At 53.9% G+C, this 18,641-nt stretch overlaps 10 protein-coding genes across 10 annotated transcripts; 5 read left to right on the top strand and 5 right to left on the bottom strand.

The window, feature by feature from the left end:
• Positions 1 to 561: 561 nt before the first annotated feature.
• On the top strand, positions 562 to 1,632 carry RHO25_012897 (uncharacterized protein; the record flags this gene model as incomplete). The annotated part of the gene is made up of 1 exon (XM_023604186.2): positions 562 to 1,632. The coding sequence occupies one exon, from the start codon at positions 562 to 564 to the stop codon at positions 1,630 to 1,632; it is 1,071 nt and encodes a 356-aa protein (XP_023450446.1).
• Positions 1,633 to 2,141: 509 nt separating this feature from the next.
• On the bottom strand, positions 2,142 to 2,746 carry MPC1 (pyruvate transporter mpc1; the record flags this gene model as incomplete). Its single annotated transcript, XM_023604185.2, has 3 exons — positions 2,142 to 2,433; positions 2,513 to 2,585; positions 2,674 to 2,746. The coding sequence occupies 3 exons, from the start codon at positions 2,744 to 2,746 to the stop codon at positions 2,142 to 2,144; spliced, it is 438 nt and encodes a 145-aa protein (XP_023450445.1).
• A 1,048-nt stretch (positions 2,747 to 3,794) lies between these two features.
• On the bottom strand, positions 3,795 to 5,015 carry RHO25_012895 (uncharacterized protein; the record flags this gene model as incomplete). Its single annotated transcript, XM_023604184.2, has 1 exon — positions 3,795 to 5,015. One exon carries the CDS (start codon positions 5,013 to 5,015, stop codon positions 3,795 to 3,797), a length of 1,221 nt encoding a protein of 406 aa, XP_023450444.1.
• A 480-nt stretch (positions 5,016 to 5,495) lies between these two features.
• RHO25_012894 (uncharacterized protein) lies at positions 5,496 to 6,316 on the top strand (the record flags this gene model as incomplete). The annotated part of the gene is made up of 4 exons (XM_023604183.2): positions 5,496 to 5,641; positions 5,697 to 5,819; positions 5,875 to 6,038; positions 6,132 to 6,316. The coding sequence occupies 4 exons, from the start codon at positions 5,496 to 5,498 to the stop codon at positions 6,314 to 6,316; spliced, it is 618 nt and encodes a 205-aa protein (XP_023450443.1).
• Positions 6,317 to 8,013: 1,697 nt separating this feature from the next.
• On the top strand, positions 8,014 to 8,403 carry RHO25_012893 (uncharacterized protein; the record flags this gene model as incomplete). Its single annotated transcript, XM_023604182.2, has 1 exon — positions 8,014 to 8,403. One exon carries the CDS (start codon positions 8,014 to 8,016, stop codon positions 8,401 to 8,403), a length of 390 nt encoding a protein of 129 aa, XP_023450517.1.
• A 910-nt stretch (positions 8,404 to 9,313) lies between these two features.
• On the bottom strand, positions 9,314 to 10,069 carry RHO25_012892 (uncharacterized protein; the record flags this gene model as incomplete). The annotated part of the gene is made up of 1 exon (XM_065603607.1): positions 9,314 to 10,069. The coding sequence occupies one exon, from the start codon at positions 10,067 to 10,069 to the stop codon at positions 9,314 to 9,316; it is 756 nt and encodes a 251-aa protein (XP_065459679.1).
• Positions 10,070 to 10,842: 773 nt separating this feature from the next.
• Positions 10,843 to 11,412, bottom strand: RHO25_012891 (uncharacterized protein; the record flags this gene model as incomplete). Its single annotated transcript, XM_023604181.2, has 1 exon — positions 10,843 to 11,412. One exon carries the CDS (start codon positions 11,410 to 11,412, stop codon positions 10,843 to 10,845), a length of 570 nt encoding a protein of 189 aa, XP_023450442.2.
• A 555-nt stretch (positions 11,413 to 11,967) lies between these two features.
• Positions 11,968 to 13,599, top strand: CYP51B (Sterol 14-alpha demethylase; the record flags this gene model as incomplete). Its single annotated transcript, XM_023604180.2, has 1 exon — positions 11,968 to 13,599. The coding sequence occupies one exon, from the start codon at positions 11,968 to 11,970 to the stop codon at positions 13,597 to 13,599; it is 1,632 nt and encodes a 543-aa protein (XP_023450255.1).
• A 1,039-nt stretch (positions 13,600 to 14,638) lies between these two features.
• On the bottom strand, positions 14,639 to 15,928 carry RHO25_012889 (uncharacterized protein; the record flags this gene model as incomplete). The annotated part of the gene is made up of 2 exons (XM_023604179.2): positions 14,639 to 15,562; positions 15,620 to 15,928. 2 exons carry the CDS (start codon positions 15,926 to 15,928, stop codon positions 14,639 to 14,641), a joined length of 1,233 nt encoding a protein of 410 aa, XP_023450256.1.
• A 549-nt stretch (positions 15,929 to 16,477) lies between these two features.
• Positions 16,478 to 18,502, top strand: RHO25_012888 (uncharacterized protein; the record flags this gene model as incomplete). Its single annotated transcript, XM_023604178.2, has 1 exon — positions 16,478 to 18,502. The coding sequence occupies one exon, from the start codon at positions 16,478 to 16,480 to the stop codon at positions 18,500 to 18,502; it is 2,025 nt and encodes a 674-aa protein (XP_023450253.1).
• Between the last annotated feature and the right edge of the window lie 139 nt (positions 18,503 to 18,641).

Here is an 18,641-nt window from a genome sequence, read left to right as displayed (position 1 = left end):
TCATCGACCTCATCCAACCTTTTCCATTCAGGCCTTGTCGCTGTGCTATACCCTCCGAGTTTCAAGAACGCACGCGGCATAACGGCCATTTCCGCTTCTATGCAAATGTTCAAGACAAGGTGGTCGCACGGAATCTGCCTGGATTTAGACGTAGCTCGTGCCATGCCACGATTGAAAGCTGTTTTCAAGAGCCCTGTAGGCAAAGGCTGACAATTCCTTCAATGAGGGCCGATTATGCACACGTGTAGGGGTGGTAGATCAATGACTGCGAGAAGGGGATTTATGTGCTTTGAAACGCATTTGTTACGCTGACGCCCATCAAATAGTCGCTGTTTTGGGTATGGCTTCTCCTACTACGATGAGTGCCATACCGGGAAATTTCACTACCAGGCGTTTTGTTGGATCTGATCCGATGCGTGGACTGAAGTGACCTCTGCCCTCATCCCTTTGGCGATAAGCCCCTCGCTCTAGATCCCAGACTGGAATGCCACGAGCTTCACGTCCTGAAGATGCCACTCTGCTACTTTCACTCTACCGTTCCGACTGCAACATCATGCTACAATGACTGCTGCTAATCCGAAGACTGTCGGTCTTTGTATCTTTCTGTTCTTAGCCTCATCGCTCGTCACTCTCTCCTTGAAATCCACTCACCACAACCACCGCTGGCTTCCTCCTCGACCCAAAGGCGCGGCACCATATTCGCAGCAAGTCGTCCTCCAAACGCACAAAGTCGCCTACGCAACCTTCCTCGCCGGCAGCACAAGTGGCGATCGTCGAGAAACAGACGAGGAATCAGCAGCAATAGACGACGCAGATGATGGCTACTACCTAGGCGCTCGTGTCCTTGCCTACCAACTCCTCCACTCCAAATCCGCCGGAACAAACAACAGCATTCCCTTCCTCGTAGTCTGCACGCGCGACGTCTCCAAACGCAAACGCGACCGCCTCAAAAAAGACGGCGCAACAATCGTCCTCGTAGAAAAGCTCAAAAAAGACTGGGTCCAAGCCGCCGACCCTCGCTGGGCCGACGTCCTCTCCAAACTCCGCCTCTTCCAACTCACCGACTACGACAAAATTCTCTTCATCGACGCCGATACCCTCGTCACCGCACCGCTCGATGGCGTCTTCTTCGACGAATCGACTCTCACCCAAGGCACCAAAGCCCTCCCTCAAGCCATAAAAGAAGATGAAGCCGAACTTCCTCGCACTTACATGTTCGCCACACACAGCGATTTCTGGGGCTACGATCACCCATACCCTCCACCCACCGATCTCAGCTATCTCAACTGCGGCTTCTTCATTTTCACGCCATCTCTCAAGCTCTTTGACTACTACATGAGTCTCCTACAACTCCAGGGCCGTTTCGATCCGAGCTTTCCAGAGCAGAATTTACTCAATTATGCGCATCGACAAGATGGAAATATGCCGTGGAAGCCGTTGTGGTATGGCTGGAATGTTAATTGGCCGACGGCGAATGATTGGAGAGGTGGGGCGAGGAGTTTTCATGCCAAGTATTGGGATGGTGATCCGAGTCATGATCCGATTTTGAAGGCGATTTGGAAGGAGCAGAGGGCGGAGATGCAAGGGTTTTATCGAGGGAGGGATGGGGAGGCGGCGAGTCTGGGAGGGTAGGCTGGTAGATCATGGGTATCGTCGTTTGCCGTGCTTCTTTTGCTTGACAGGGTTTGCAGAGACTGGTTCGGTCGTGTATGAGAGGAGCGTGGTCTGGCGGTATTCAAACTTCTTCTATTTCGTATGCGTGTCTTGATGCAGTGGCCTGGGGCAGAATTTTCACCAGCTCAGCTTCATGTCTCGTCCATTTGATTCTCCATTGTGTTGTTCGCGCGTGAAACCCCCCACTGAAACATTTCGCGAGCGGGCCTCGTCACTTACCGTTCTAAGACCTCGAGCGGGAAATCCACTGTGTTTGAACCTTGCAACGCTCAATTACGATCGAGATGCCACTATACAGATATCAAAAGCACCAACCGAAGTCTCGCGTCCAGCTCCATCGCCATTTCCAGACAACTTCGCACGCGCAAGTCCGTGTCGCACTTCCCACACCGCACTCCAACTGAGATATACTCCCCCTCATCAACACCTTAACCTCTTCCTTCCAAGTTTATCCCAGGCTCTTGACCTTACCGTCCAACCTTCTCCTCCACCTTCCCAACCAACTCCTTCGCCTTCTCCTGCGCCTGCCCCACAACCCCCTCAGCCTTATTCAAACCCTCTTTCGCCTTGGCCTCAAAATTCTTTTCCCGTCCACCCATATACCACCAGTTGATAAATCTGTAAGCCTGCGTCGATTGCGCGCTGAAATTGACCAAATGGCAGCCGAAGAGGAGGTAGTTCTTCGGTGTGACGGCGAGAGAGTAGCGCATGAAAACGGCGGAGTAGCCGCAGAGGGCGGCGGTCATGCGGCCGGAGATACTATAAACAAGAAAGAAAGGCGTGTTAGTTTGGGCTGGTGGGAGGAGTGGAAAGGGAGAGGAGGAGGAAAAGGACGTACATTTCAGGATCCTTTTGCGTATCCATGACTGCGGCGAGAGGAATACCAAAGTTACTCGCGGGACCCCAGAAATCTGTTGCGCATGATCATATCAGCTTCTCTTCTTTCCGAGTATTTCGCGCACGCTTATGGAGCACAGCGAGCCCGTGGTCGGGACGTACGTGTTGAGCAGAGGTAATCCGACACCGGGTTCGACCGGATTTTGGCGTTGATCGCCTTGATCGCGGCGGCCATGATTACTGACTTGCTTCCTTGGCCGGATATGCGCTGTCGAAGGTGAGAACCGAGCGAGTGGGCGGAGGTCGTTGGCGGCGCGAGAGGGTGCTGGTTTTGGAGCTGTCGTTGTGCGCAACTCAATGGCTGGCTGACGGAGCTGGAAGAGTTGAGGTCGGCTTGTTATCCCCGCTTCCAAGTCCGCTCTTCCGAAGGGTCAGTGCGGGAGTTCACTTCACTCTCAATTCATTCCGAGTTCGAGCGAACCATGCTGATTCATTGTTCGCCATTGTGAATTGCGATACTATATGTTAAGACTTAGCAGGGAAATTGTACTGGAAAAGCAAATGGCGATTGAGGAAAATTCCGAAGAGGCAACAGAGTTGAATTAGTACTCATAAGTATCATCTGCCCATCATACATGTAGCCGCTGTGTCGACAAGAATTGCATCAAAGTTCTAATCATGTACACATTAACATTCCACGCCTTCGCCGCGCCCTCATGCCTCCGCCTCGTACTCAAAATTTCGCCTGGGCTCATGCCTCTGATCGCAATCATAGCTTGTTGTCTAGCCGACAGACCTCAATTGCCTGAACTGCCACTGGCTCGTGAGCAAGAGCGGCACAGTTCTCACCGCTGCATGACACACGCAGGGGAACATCAAAGACATTGCCTCGTCGCAGGTCTTATGCAAAATTCTTCCAGGGCGAAGCAAGGGTGCATGTTCGCCGTGCATGCCATCGCCGAACACTGAGATGTGCGTGCTTCCATCCTTCCAGGCGTGCTTGTCGCAAGCAGCTTTGCGACATACCAGTCAGCCTTCTGTCTCCGGCACTGACTGTTTCAGTAAAGATACGAATCCTGGCCAGTCGAACAATCGTTGCTAATAGATAGCCTCTCCATAAATCTGCTCCTACTAGCTGAAGGTGTCAAGGTGACCCTGCTAGCTGACGGAGCCAATGTGGTCCTGCTCTCCGATGGCGTCAAGGTGACCCTGCTAGCTGACGGAGCCAATGTGGTCCTGCTCTCCGATGGCGTCAACGTCGTCCTGCTCGAATCCCGCTCCAACTAATAGCGTTCGCGAGGACCATTCCCGTGTACGTCGAGCATGTCGTCGAAAATTGCCGAAGGAGCTCTTTGGCCAGGCAGGTCACTTTGGCTCTGGCCAACTGCGAGACTACTGCTGCTAGGATGCGTGTAGAGGTGGCTGCCTCTGCCTCCGCCGTATCCATCTCTGCTGGGCGGTCCTCGAGATGCCGTGCGAAGACCTGCCCGAGAGTCGCCATGGAAGTTTGTTGTTGACCGGGACCCGGGAAGGGTAGGATTTGGCGACCCAGGTGGCGAAGGCGAAGCACCTCCAATGTGACTGTTGCGCGCATACGGAGCCAAATGTGAACCGCCAATCACTGTGCTATTACGGCCACCTGCTGGAGCATCCGCCGAGGGCGACGCGTAGTAACCCGCGGGCAAGAATGCAGAGCTGCGGTTGTTGTCCACAGTGTATGAGCTCGCACGATTGGAAGCCTGTGCCGTCGGAGAGAAGAACAGGCCAGCCGGTGGCGCAGAAGAATGTCTGTGTGAATCGTCGTGCTTGCCCGGCTTCTGTGTTTTGCCATTGGCAGTCAAATGATCCAGTGACATACTACTGCCAGCCTCGTACTCCTTGTAGTAGGCACTTTTGGTGCTGTATCCTTGACTGCCACCCCAGGCGCCATGTTTCTCGCCACGGATAGATGCCAATGCGGCACGCTTGACAGATCTGTTGATGCTCCAGGCAACAAGACCTCGCCAAGCCAACACGCAAGCGCCGAGGAAAGCCAGTACTGCACCAACTGCAATGAACACGGTGCCCTCTGGCATGGACGACTTTTGCATGAATGGCGCGTTGGCAGTGTAAGGAACGCCAATCTCAGGAACACCAGCACCAGCAATGGTTGGGAGACCGGTCAGACGGAACGTCGCCGGAGCAGTGTTTGTTGTAGCATCCGGGAACGTCGCTGTCGTGGGCGCCTGTGTGGCTCCACTCGTGGTCTCCGTGCTGTCACCTGTTGTTGTCGCATCTCCTGTCGATTCTGCGGTAGACTCGGCCGTGGTCTCTGCGGTGTTCTCGGCGGTGGTCTGGTCGCCAGTGGATTCGGGGGTAGCGCTGGCAGTGTTCTCGGTGGGCGTGACATCGTTGGTGTTCGTGGCGGTTTCGAGATTCGGGAGGTCTTGTTGAGCGTATACAGCGACAACTGAGAGGAAGAGCAGCAGCGCGATGAGGCGCATCAACCGGGAAGACGCGGCCATGATGTCGGCGGTGTCGAACAACAATCACGGTAGCACAGCGGGAGTAGTGGGAGGGCCCTGCAGAGCGCAGGCGGCGGTGTCCTGCTGGTATATGATGTGCTCCCGGGTGGCTGTCGTTCTGGTAACGCTGTGGCAGGGATGTGAACCACTCGCTCAGCCTCTCGATTGCTTCCAACCGTCTCTTCCGCTCAGTGATGACGGGTAAGAATGCGGCGACAACGTCGACGGTGTGTATCGCGGTGTGCCTGTGAGCGACAGACGGGCGCGTGAACGAGTGTGTCCCAAACGAGCGGAAGGTGTGTGCGTGTGCAGAGTCGTTGTGCGACCAGATGTGGGAAGGGGCGTTGGGAGGCGACAGGGATGGGCTCGGATGGGCAAGCACGGCGCCAGGAATAGAGCGCTACCGGCAGCACCCGCCGCTAGTGATACAGAATTTCTGGAGGGCGTCATTCTCGACTGCATTTCTTGTCGCATACAACCATGGGAGTGCAGAAGAAGACGCGCAAGTTCGCGGCAGTCAAGCGCGTGATCGGCCAGCGTGATGCGCGGCTGAAGAAGAACATTGTCGCCGAGGAGGCGAAGCAGAAAGAGAAGGCGAAGGGCAAAGATGAGCTGATACGAGAGATGTATGTGGATGCGGCAAAATGTATGCGACGCGTTCCTACTGACGATGCATTGCAGACCACAAGTGCCCTCGTCGATGTTCTTTCAGCACAACACCGCACTCACGCCGCCCTACTCGGTGCTCGTTGACACAAACTTCCTCAGTCACACAGTGCACCATAAGCTGCCCCTTCTTCCGACGTGAGTACATCATACTTTGCCATAGGAAGATGCAGGGAATCTGACTATTTGCTAGGCTCATGGACACACTATACGCCTCATGTACCCCGATCATCACATCCTGCGTAATGGCGGAATTGGAAAAGCTGGGACCAAAATACAGAATCGCCTTGCAGATTGCTCGAGATGAACGATTCGAGAGATTGCAATGTGACCACAAAGGCACATACGCTGACGATTGTGAGTTCTTCCTTCTACACCCTCTTTGATTTTGAGGAACAGAATGGCTCAGGGTTTCCGTACGATGTGAGGTTTGCTGATGACTCTCTGCAGGCATCGTTACTCGTGTTAGCACGCAGCGTGTATATCTGGTGGCCACGAACGATCGCGATCTGAAGAGGCGTCTTCGAAAAATTCCAGGTGTGCCCATCATCTCTTGCAAGAGGGGAGGATATGCTGTGGAGAGACTGCCAGATGCGCCTGACGCGGGAGGACGAGGCATGGGCAAGGGCATATGATGAGTGGCAGGACACCGCCCTGTCGCTCGCAGGAACAACACAAAATTGTACGCATCACTGGGTGTCGATTTAGCGCGGCGTTGGAGGGGCATTGCATTTGAGACAGCGGGTAAAGCTGCTACGATATGAGCACGAAAAGCTCTGGGCATCGGTTTTTGCCAAGCACGAGATACAGTTCATGCACGTCCATTTGCCTTCACTGGGCGACAGTCGTCGGTGTGCTTCAATGTGACACAGCATTTAAGACTTGGAAGGTTTGATCACCTGGATAGAAGAGCAAGTTAGCTTCCAGGACAATAAGCTATCCAGTGAAACTGGCTGCCAAATCGTGGAATTTCTACTTCCGTCCAATCGACATCGATCTTCCGTCCACTCATCAGATTAAGCATCAGGCAATCTGGTCTTCTCATGCCGCTATCAGTCAGCCTATCTGTCTACTGTAGCTTCACTTCGTGTCCTGCGGCCGCACTCCGGACAGTTGCTAGACGGATCAAATGAACATCCGCATCTGATTACGAAATGCCGCTTCGTCAGCAGCGACCGCTGTAGGCTGTAGCTTTTGTGCAATGTCATCACAGCATGTTGCAATTTCGAATGCTACGCGTTCATGAGACTCGCCAAGTGAATGCTGAGCTGGCACGACCGCAGTATCGCAGCTGCAGCGCCACCGAACAAGCAGCAATATGCAAGTCCCGCGCAGATGCAGTATCAGAGCATCCACAGACGTGGGATCCCACTGCACGCTGCACAGGTGAACCCCTTCCCCATTCTCTCGCAGCAGATCGCAGCCATACTTTTCCACCAACCACACCGCCTCATCTTGACACGCTGATCGGAGACGCGTGCACTCCATACCAATTACCCAGTTGGGAAAACCGGAGAGTGGAGGGCGCAGCGCTTTGAAACAGAACGAAGCCAAGCCCTACCGGACACCGACGCTTTCCCAGTCCATTTCCCCCGTTACTCCTCCACCCCATCGAGCAGAGTCTGGAACAGGCGCCGTGCCCCGAACCGTCGCACCCCTCGCCTTCCGCTAACCCCGAGCGCAGGCAGGAGCAAAAAGTCCGTCAGGTCAAGCACGCACGCAAGAAGATCGGTGTGCATTAGCCCCTTGGCCACAACTCTTGAACAGCAGCAAACAGTGGGTAAAAGTGGGCAAGCCCAAGCACAGCAAGCTCCTGACTGGTGTGGGAGCACATCCGCGCTGCGACGGTTGCCAGGAAGAAGTTCTGGGCAAGGCTCGGCCTGATCTTAGACTGACCAGCATTCCCCAGCACTGTCGCTGCATTTCTCCAGAGCCAAGCCCAAACGTTTAAATCCCCCGTTCACAGATTTCCAACCGTCGATGGTCACATGGTCGATGACGAAGCAGAGATTTGCCCTGTCGCCTTCCCATTTGTGTGTGTTGTGCTGAGACGATGCTTCACTCGGCGTTATCAAACCTCCGCTTGGCGTGCTGCTCCCCGTTGCAGCGATGCATCCCACTTTCTTAGTGCCCCAGGTCTGTCTGGCACAGATGGGAGAGGAGGCATGTACGTGTTCAGAGCTATAAGAGAGCTTTCCCTCTTTCCTTTGTGTGATTCCTTTATCATCCCAGCACTACTTCACAACTTGAGCAGTGAACATTTATCAAAGACACGAGAATCGGAACATTACCTCGTTCACCTTCTACAACTTCTACAACACCACCAACAACAATGTCTGGACTCTGGAACAAGGACCGCCCAAGCGACAACGAGGTCAAAGCCGCACAGCAAGCCGCTACCCTCGATAGAATGCGAAGAGGTCTCATCCCAGGCACCTGGCTCCAATTGTCCGCTGCCGTCCCTCAAGAGAAGACATCCCCTCTTGCTCTTTCACCAAAAGACACCCTACCATCTCCAGCCATGAGTGCCGGCAAGAATGAGCAAGCCGTCGCAGATCTCGTCCTCGACGATGGAGGATTTCTAAGCAACCACGCCCCGGCTTCCCGCTCATCTTCGATCAGCAGCGCCGCCTCAGTCAGCACCAGGTCTCCGGTTTTCAAGCCAGTCCCCACAGTCTGTGAGCGTGAGACTATCGGTCTTGCTCGCTTCCGCGGCGATTGAGCATTACCTTACAGCTTCTAAGCAACATCAGCCACGACATCTCGATGCTTCCGTCGACATGTGTGCGTGAAGTGAAAGATCACAACCGAGACACTATCATCGTCATCAGGTTAGGCCTTTCGACGCCGTCTTGGCTCCGGCATCCGGCTTATGCTTATCCCACCACCACAAGAAACACCAAGAACAATGACAACACATCATCCGCTGCTTCCGCCATCACTTCGCCCACTTCATGATACGAATTATTACCAAGAGCACGGGCAACTCTTGTGATGACGAAAGCTGTTTTTCCTTGTCGGACACTCACAGATCGAAGTTGGCCGATGGTCTTTGTGTCGAAAGATGGACCGGATATCTGGGAACAGAGATATAGTCGTGCGAATGTCCTGAGGTAGCATAGTGCGGAATCGAACGACATATCTGACCCAATCCTGTGCAAATGACTTGTGACCTTGGACTGACTCTGAACGTCTTTCACGATCGTGCCATCATCGCTGCCTCCACTGGCGCCGTGGGTGTTGAATTCTGCATCGAGACATGGTGCACCGTATCAGTGGAGCGGTTCTTTGATCGCGCGTCGACTGGCCTCATATTCCGACACTGAAAGCACCGCAAGCTGCGGTGAAGTCGCACACTGCAAGTATTTGTGTCTCTCTCTCCACGAGACTTCTGCTAGCTGGGGACGCTGATTCGGCCATCGAGCGGTCCATTGGCCGGTCGTATTCACGAGAACAGGAGCTTCGCTCGGAGTCGAGCTGTATGTCTCCTGTCAGGCTCAGAAGCGCTAGCAACCCCATTATCCGCATCGAACACAGTATCAGTTCTGAGATCGGCCTCATCGTCTCGGCTGACAGCGAGAGTGGTTTCAAACGACCACATAATCGCAAGCTTTCCTGCTGCAAGGCTTGCTTCACAATATTGTAAACTGAAAATGATCCACAGCAGCCTGCCACCATGCAACATCTTCTTCAGAATGAAAACTCATTCCCATGACTGTGAGAACTGCACAAGCCCAAGAGGATCCATGCGCTTCCTCGGAATAGCTCTCTGACGCTGGCTCCGCGTCCTCAAATCCTTCTGGACCTTGTTGTCCGAGGATCGGTCTGCCGTGTAAATGCTGCAAGATGGACAGAGCGATCACAACGACATTCGCATGGTCGCGTTCGTAGTCTGGAAAGAATATCGACAAGAGCCGTCGTTCGTCATCTCTGATAAGGCCCATGAGAGCAAAGATCCTATCTCTTTTATCCAGGCATTCGCACGAATAGAATTCCAACATCCAGTCCAGCAATGATAATTTTCCAAGCCACTGGCTACTCCCATCGTATAGCACTACGAGATAGGCTCGCGCACCACCTCTGCTGGACGCCAATTGTGATTTCGGTATTTGTTCCAAGACCTGCTCAGCTATCAGGTCCATCACTTCGCCTCCGCGATCCAGCCAGAAGAAATGAATACGTGGCGCCAGTACAAATTCCTGTACTGTCCACGTTCGATCCCAATAATCGGCCTCCATGAATCCATTGAGCTCCACACTATGGCGATAGCGCTCTCGCTCTTTCTGCCGCTTTTCTTCTGTCCACTCTGGCCGACAACGCGGCTCAGAGCCAACAAGTCGGCCGAGCCAGACGAGCACCACAGCAGCGTCAGAGTATATCTGGTCCATCCTGGAGACCTGGGTGTTTCGTTCGTATACATTGCCTTGGTCGATGCAGAGCGCATCTACCCAGATGAATTCATACCAGCTCTCAGGCTCATGCCCGCGGGGATCTAGCGTCCCATAACAGAAGAAGTCAAAAAGGTTTTTGCGCACCAATATTGGCTGGCCATCGAGGTTTATCTCATGTGTAGGGACGTCCGTTCCCCATACATAGGACAAAGCAGCATATTTTGGCTGGCAGTTCACTGCAAATACATGCAAAGAGAGTGATAGCCGCTTGTTTGAACGACGAAGGCCGTTGACCTTGAGCAGGCGAAACGTCGACCTGGGGAGGGTTGTGTATATGGTTGTCGTCGGCATTGAAAATCTCAGCTGCCATAAGATATCAGGCGAATGGTGCAAGTCACAGAATTGCGGCGAATATCAACATAGAGTAATATAATTTAGCCGCCCATCGCCTACGTTCGGTTGTCAACTTCACAGCCACAGCAGCGGGCGCAGCTTCCATACGACCATACAGCCACATAACAACCAGTTGCAGCCTCAGAGGCTCTCTTCGTTTCATCAACCCCCTGCACCTAGCGCCTTGCGTTGAGTTGAGAGAAGAAGCTTGGCGTAAGTGCTCTGCTGCCACTGAAGCGTCCCGCCCATTGTGAGACTGAACATCCTGGCGTGCTGCGTGCATGACACATGTAGTGCAAATTCTTCCGCGGGTGCATAGATCTCAAGTGACTATGCGTCAGGTTGTGGTCCTGGAAAGCTGGGTGTGTTGTGCAAATTTATGCCGGCGGCAGCACCATTTCCTTGCCATTGCTCTCTGTGACGTCCAGACCTACCAGGAACCGGCTGACCATGTTGTAACCTCCGATGGTAATGGTAAGCTCCATGACCTGCTGATCCGTGTACCGCTCCTTGATCTTGGCGAACAGATCGTCTTCGACCTTGATGTTTCTCGTACTCTGCTCGGTGAAAGCCAGTACATCTCTCTCCTCTTCACTGAGCACCGACTCGTTACGGACGTCGCCCTTGAGAACCACCTCCAGCTTCTCCCGCTTGCCGCCTGCTTTCAAATAGATGGGAGCATGTGCAGTCCACTCATACGTTGCGGTGTTCAGCACGGCGATGTAGCAGATGGCCAATTCTGCCAGCTCTAATGGAAACGAAGACTTGGTACGAATGGCTCCCAGCAAGGAATTGTAGCCATCTGCAATCGCCGGATTATGGAGAAGAGCGAGATCGAGGGGAATCAGAGGTCGTGGTTTCCGTCGTTCCGCGATGCGATGGTATATTGCTTTGGTCTCCTCGGTGGAGTCCGCGGGCGGTTCGGAGGGAGCGTATGGGATGCGCATTGTGGCGGCAGCGGTGGCGCGAAAGGCTCGCGCTGTTGTATGCCGCTTTGGAGTGTATCGACGAAGTGGTCGAAGATGGTGCCAGAGATGAGTTGGAGACATGGGGATTCCTTCTCACCTGCTATGGAAGAGCTCTTACCATCATCGGCTGTGCAGCTCGGCAATGCTGCTCTCGCCATTCCGACATTGTGAACGACCTGCTCGGCCAAGCCGACAGCACTGCCATACTGCATGCTTCTATCTGCCCTGCCCTCGCACCGCTACGAGGAGGAATGATGGGACGATGTTTGCAGGACAGGACACCGCAGAGTGATGTATTTTCGGCGAATGGCATCGCACCAGAAATCAGACGAGGCACGAATGAGGCAATGACGCACGGTCCTGCGCTAATGCAGGTGGTTCCCGCGTGGATCCCTGTCAAAATGTTGAAATCGTACGATGGAGAAGGCGGCGACTTCTAATCATTTAGTGACCATTGGCCACGCATTTCAAGGCCAGCACCCACCATGCTTTGAACACCGCACTTCCACCACAACACCACCACCCACCACCGCCATGGGGCTCCTCCAGGACGTCGCCGTCGCCTTCGACAACCACTTTGGCCAAACAGCGACATGGAAACTCGTGCTGCTGGCCTCCACCACCTTCTTCCTCCTGTCCGTCGTCGTCAACGTCCTTCGACAGGTCCTCTTCCGCCAGCCCAAGAATGAACCGCCGCTCGTCTTCCACTTCGTACCCATCATCGGCAGCACCATCTCCTACGGCATCGACCCGTACAAGTTCTTCTTCTCCTGCCGCGAAAAATATGGCGACGTCTTCACCTTCATTCTGCTCGGCAAGAAGACGACCGTATGCCTGGGCACCAAGGGCAACGACTTCATCCTGAACGGCAAACTGCGCGATGTCAATGCCGAGGAGATCTACAGCCCTCTCACCACGCCCGTGTTTGGCAAGGACGTCGTCTACGACTGCCCCAACTCCAAATTGATGGAGCAGAAGAAGTTTGTCAAGTTCGGCTTGACCAGCGCTGCTCTGCAGTCCTATGTCACATTGATCACCGAAGAAACGCGCCAATTCTTCTCTAAGAACAACCCACATAAGCGATTCGCTTCGACCAGCGGCACTCTCGACCTCCCGCCTGCTTTCGCCGAGCTCACCATTTACACTGCTAGCCGATCGCTGCAAGGCAAGGAAGTCCGCAGCAAATTCGACTCGACATTCGCCGAACTGTATCACTACCTCGATATGGGTTTCACCCCGATCAACTTTATGTTGCCTTGGGCGCCGCTACCACAAAACAGGAGACGCGATTATGCTCAGAAAAAGATGACCGAAACATACATGTCCATCATCAAGCAGCGACGCGAGGCTGGCGACAAGACTTCAGAGAACGGAGAGGAGGATATGATCAAAAATTTGATGTCATGCACCTACAAAGATGGCACGCCTATCCCCGATCGAGAGGTGGCACACATGATGATTGCTCTGCTCATGGCTGGACAACATTCGTCTTCTTCCACATCTTCTTGGATCTTCCTGCGCCTTGCCACGCGACGAGACATTCAAGATGAGCTTGTGCAGGAACAGAAGGATGTGCTTGGAGTGAATGAGGATGGCAGCATCAAGGAGCTCACATACGAGAACCTCTCCAAGCTCACTCTGCTCAGCCAAGTTGTCAAGGAGACTCTGCGCATCCACGCACCGATCCACTCCATTCTTCGCAAAGTCAAATCTCCCATGCCTGTAGAAGGTACACCTTATGTCATCCCGACCACGCACTCCCTTCTCGCAGCACCAGGCGCCACAAGTCGAATGGACGAGCACTTCCCCGAACCACTTCTGTGGGAGCCTCACCGATGGGACGAGTCGCCGGATGAGAAGTACGCCCACCTGGTTCCCAGCATGGTCAAGGAAGCTGTTGCAGAGGAAAAAGAAGATTACGGCTACGGTCTGGTCAGCAAAGGAGCTGCTTCGCCGTACCTACCATTTGGTGCTGGGCGTCACCGATGTATCGGCGAGCAGTTCGCGTATGTGCAACTGCAAACCATTACGGCCACTGTACTTCGGGATTTCAAGTTCTACAACCCGGATGGAAGCAAGAAGGTCGTTGATACCGATTACAGCAGTCTTTTCTCGAGACCTTTGAGCCCCGCTGTTGTGAAGTGGGAGAGGCGGGAAAAGAAGTAAATCGTGTCAGAAGAACAGTTTAATGTCTTGTACGTCTTGAAACAGAAAGCATCCAGTATTGAAGCATTCGCATCAGTTTTGTCGTTACGAGTACAGTCTCCTTTTCTGTCTGAAAGGTCTTTTGTGTCTGACTCAATTGCACTTTCTGGTCTCTCGCCGCGACCTCGAATACACGCCTAGCTCGCCCATCGATACAGAGTGCCTTGGACACACTATACAATGTAGAGATACAGTGAGCTCAGGAGGTGACACTCGAGCCCACGGTCAATGTACGCAGTGTTCACGAGGTTCCCATTCTGCTGCCCCTCGGAAGACGTCCAGTAATGAAACATGTTCATCTACTCTTCAAGTGCACTCTCTTAGGTGATCGGATATTCGTCGGCACAACTCCCAGCTCGATATCCCTATTCGCATCGACTATTCTTCGCCAATATAAGGACCTCTCGGTCTGAGCAGCCCGATCATCCTTGCGCTGCTTCTTCTGTCTCGCGCGGCGCACGCGAACAAATGTCTGAATTATCTCTGTCAGCATAGATCTTTCACTAATTAGCAGAGCGAACTTACTGTGATGCATGTCGAAATAAGCACCACAGCCGCAGCTGCGATCGCGACGCCGAAGAAAACGGTATCGTGATGGACAAAGTCCGTTTTGTCGCTGCTATTGTGTCGATGACAGTCAGTCAATGGCAGGTGAATGATGACCGGATTGTTGGGACTCGTACTTGGTGTCCAGTCGCGAACAGCAAAACGGAAACTGGGCGATACGCTCACTTTGCGATCTCTCTCGCGAACTTAAACCCGCAGCTGCGTCGCTCGTCGAGACCAAGCACCTTGGCTACGCTGCGCAAGTCGGAGAAACGAGGATCGGAAGGGTGCTCGAGTCCCACGGCCGATAAGCTTGAGATTTGTGTTGTTTGTGCACAAGATGAATGCTTCTGCGGGTGTGGCGTGCAAGCATGCGCACAGAACTGGATATCACAACCCAGATCTAAACAACGGACCTCGGAGGCAGCGACACAGCAGTCATCGCTCTAGCCAACTACAAGTCCTGCTTTCCCTCATCTTGCTCACTCTTCTCGCCCTTCCCCAATGCGAAAAGTACAATCTTCTGATACCCTTCCACAGCATCCTCCAAGTCCTTTACGGTCAACTCCTCATTCGCGCTGTGCGCCACCAAAATCGATCCGGGTCCATACAAGTACCGTTTCTGGTCTTTGACCGTCTTCTTCAGCCACGGAATGTCAGTGCCATAATTCACGGTAATGACATCGAATCCTGGAACATCATGATCGATATCAATTGGTCCATAACCTTCTCCTGTGAAATCAATATCGATGATGTCGGAGAATTTAAGATCTTTGTCATCTTCGAGGAAAGATGCCACAGCATCGTGAACGGCGACGGTGATTTCCTTTTTTATGAGTTCGGGAGTTCCTTCTGCGATTCGGACTGCGATGTTCGCAGACGCGTTTTGCGCGATGACATTCGCAGCTACACCGCCTTCGATACGGCCGAGATTGAACGTCGTCGTGCCATATTTGTCGCTTTTGGGAAGCTTGTCTCCCAATTGCATAATAGCTGCAAGAGCGCTTACAAGGACCTCGTTCGCGGAACGGCCGAGCCAGGGGTATCCACTATGGCCGGATTTTCCTTTCGTGGTGAGGTGCACAGAGAGAATGCCTTTGTGGCCAGATACGAGCTTGAGTTCAGTGGGTTCGCCGAAGATGATAGTACTGGGCGTGAGGGAGAGTTGGTTTGCGTGCTTCATGCCTTCGCCGCCGACTTCTTCGCCAACGACGTAGAGGATTCCCACATCATCGCGGGAGATTTTGGAGGCGGCGAGGAGCTCGTTCACGGCGATGATCTGGGTCGCGACGCTTCCTTTGGCGTCTACTGAGCCACGGCCGAAGATTGTCGTGTTGTGCTTGTGCTTGGTAGATTTGTATGGAAGGAAGGGAGGCACCTGACGTCCTTCTTAGCATCTGCATGAATTGGGCCTTATCGTAGCTGCAAGGCATACCGTGTCAATGTGGCTACTCAATACAACAGGCGGGTCTCTGTTGTGGCCTGGCCAAGCGAATACATTGAATCTCTCCGGGTCCTTGGAAACGTATTGCCGCTCTGCATGATAGCCTTGGTTCACGAGGCTCTCGTAGAGCCAATCGCCGACGGCCTTCTCGTTGCCCGAAATGGATTCGATCTCGACCAATGCTTTGTGGAAATCGACGAGATCTGGTGCAAGAAGTAGCTTGTCTTCAGGTGCGGGCAAAATTGAAGCCACGGATGGCGATGCAGCGACCAGCGCCGAAAGCAATTGGGCGAGTCTCATTGTGTTGCTCAACCGCTGTTTCAGACGGGCAGAGACACGATGTATCGTGCAGGCGGCGCGCGGGCAAAGCAGGTACGACGCGGGCTTGGCGCGACTAGCGCGCGTCCCCAGTCGAGTCGCGCAGGGAAGCGAGTGGATTGGAGAGCTTGTTGATTGATACATAAACACCACATCCCGGCGCTTGACAACTGCCACCGGATCCAACAATCCAGCTGGCGCACCTGGTTGTTGCTGCCACCACCGACCCGCCCAGATTCCCATAAAACCGGGTCATTCCTCGCCGCTCCCTTCCTGCCCTTCTCGCCGCATGCTGGTCATTCGGCGGCAGTGACGAGCATTCGCGTATCGACTTCGGCCGAGCCACCCCAGAGGCTCTTGCTCCGCAGCAGCACGACTCCCACCAGCTCTTCTACTCTTAATATCGAGGCCACGCGGAACGGCGCCTGGTGTTTATTGGGACTGGCATGCGCATCGCAGCATCTTCCTACTAAATCCAACACGCCGTCCGGCTGCCATTGACGCGACCCCACGAGACACGGCTACGCGACCATGGCCGCTACACAGAACGCCGATCCCGAGACACTGTACACCAAACAAGCATGCATTGGCGGAGGCAGCTTCGGAAAGGTCTACAAGGGCGTTGACAAGCGCACGGGGCAGTCGGTGGCTATCAAGATTATCGATGTTGAGAACGCCGACGACGAGGTGGACGACATCATTCAAGAGATATCGATTCTGTCGGGCCTGAACTCGCCCTATGTCACCAGGTATTATGGCTCATACCTCAAGGGCTCTGATCTGTGGATCATCATGGAATTCTGCTCGGGAGGCAGTTGCGGGGACATGCTGAAGCCAGGAGTCTTGCCCGAGGACTACATCTGTATCATCATCCGGGAACTACTGCTGGGGCTGGAGTACTTGCACAATGACGGGAAACTGCATCGCGATATCAAGGCTGCGAACATTCTGTTGGGCGCGAATGGGCAAGTCAAATTGGCGGACTTTGGCGTTTCGGGACAATTGACTGCGACGATGACGAAGAAGAATACCTTCGTGGGCACACCGTTTTGGATGGCACCGGAAGTCATCAAGCAGTCTGGATACGATCACAAGGCCGACATCTGGTCGTTGGGCATTACTGCGTTGGAGCTGGCACTTGGCGAGCCACCTTACAGTGACATTCATCCCATGAAAGTTCTATTTTTGATCCCCAAGAACCCAGCGCCGATCTTGGAGGGGAACTTCAGCAGGGATTTCAAAGACTTCGTCTGGCGGTGCTTACGAAAAGAGCCCCGAGAACGACCAAGCGCACGAGAACTTCTCAAACACCCTTGGATACGGAAAGCGAAGCGCACAGCATATCTGACAGAGCTCATCGAAAGACACGAGCGATGGCAAGCCACCCACCGGGACGACAAGGACAACGAAGAAGATGATTACATCGAAAACTCGCCGTCGCGGCCAGAGGACGAGGATCTATGGGACTTTGGCACAGTTCGTCCTGCTGGCAGGCGTGGCAATGCAGGGACGGCACTACGGCCGGTGAACGAATCTGGCATGAATTCGAGAAGGTCTCACGCGCCGAATTCACCCACCAGACGGACAGTATCGAACAAAGAGAATATCGATGGCGACAGTGTAGAACAGCGGGAGACGGGCAATACGTTGCGAGGCGCAATGCTGCCACCACCGCTGCCCAAGACACCGTCGCCTACCAAAAAGTCGGCGCTGCCGCCACCATCCCCTGGCCCTGCTACCAAGGTACCTCTACCGGCGTCACCCACAAGGAAAGCGGTCGCAACAGCACAGCAGACGCCTCCTCGTACGCCTCGTCAAGAACCTGCCCACTCGTCGCCGAAGCCGCCTGTGACGCCTGCCACCCCACGACTTCTGAACGATGACTTTCTGCAGCAGAGTATAGCAAGCGACATGTCTCAATACATGAAGGGTCTGGCCATCAAGGACGAAGACTCAGCCACTCAGCAGGCAGCTCCATCAACGTCTCGGACGGACAACTCGGCAACCCCTGTGGAGTATGCACAACCACGAGTGCCTTCGACTGAAAGCAAAGCAGTCAACGAGCTATATCAGAAGCCGCTGCCGAGCTTTGCACCACCTGTTCCGACCAAGTCGCAACCGAAGTCGGTGGACGACACTAGTGATTCTCGTCGTTCCTCCATCGACTCAGCATATCAGACTTCCACTGATCAATCTGGTGGTGATCCACAGGAACAGCAAGTCACGGCCCTGAGCTCTGTCGTGATCCCAGCACTCGAAGCAGCGCTCCACCGTCGCTCATATCAGCTCTCCTTGCTGCAAAGGAAACACAACGCTTCCCAGGCTAGCAGATCGAACGGGACCACTGCTCAGCCGACGCTCTCTGCGGAGGACCTACAGCTCAAACGCCAAACGCACGAGCAAATACGAAGGTGTATGAGTAAAGTCGCGCGCTTGTTCAAAGATATCGATCACCTGGACAGTGCGTCCCCCGTCGGTATGGGCGATGGCGTCGAAGGGTTGTTGGAAGGATTTTTGGAAGAAGTTTTGTGTCGCGTTGAAGCGGAAGATGCTTGAGACCAGTTCGGGCCATCTTATCATTTGTTGTATAGAGGCGCGCTGCTGCCAGAGTGCCATCAACGGTTTTGCTTTTTGTTCTACGCTTGATGAATTGTATGATTCTGCATGGAAAGCGGGAGATCCTTCTGCTGATGGA

The sequence above is a fragment of the Cercospora beticola genome, chromosome 9 (genome assembly GCF_033473495.1).
Source record: "Cercospora beticola chromosome 9, complete sequence".
NCBI classification, from domain to species: domain Eukaryota; kingdom Fungi; phylum Ascomycota; class Dothideomycetes; order Mycosphaerellales; family Mycosphaerellaceae; genus Cercospora; species Cercospora beticola.
The sequence above is the reverse complement of the archived record's forward strand: the minus strand, read 5'-3'. Positions and strand labels throughout refer to the sequence as shown.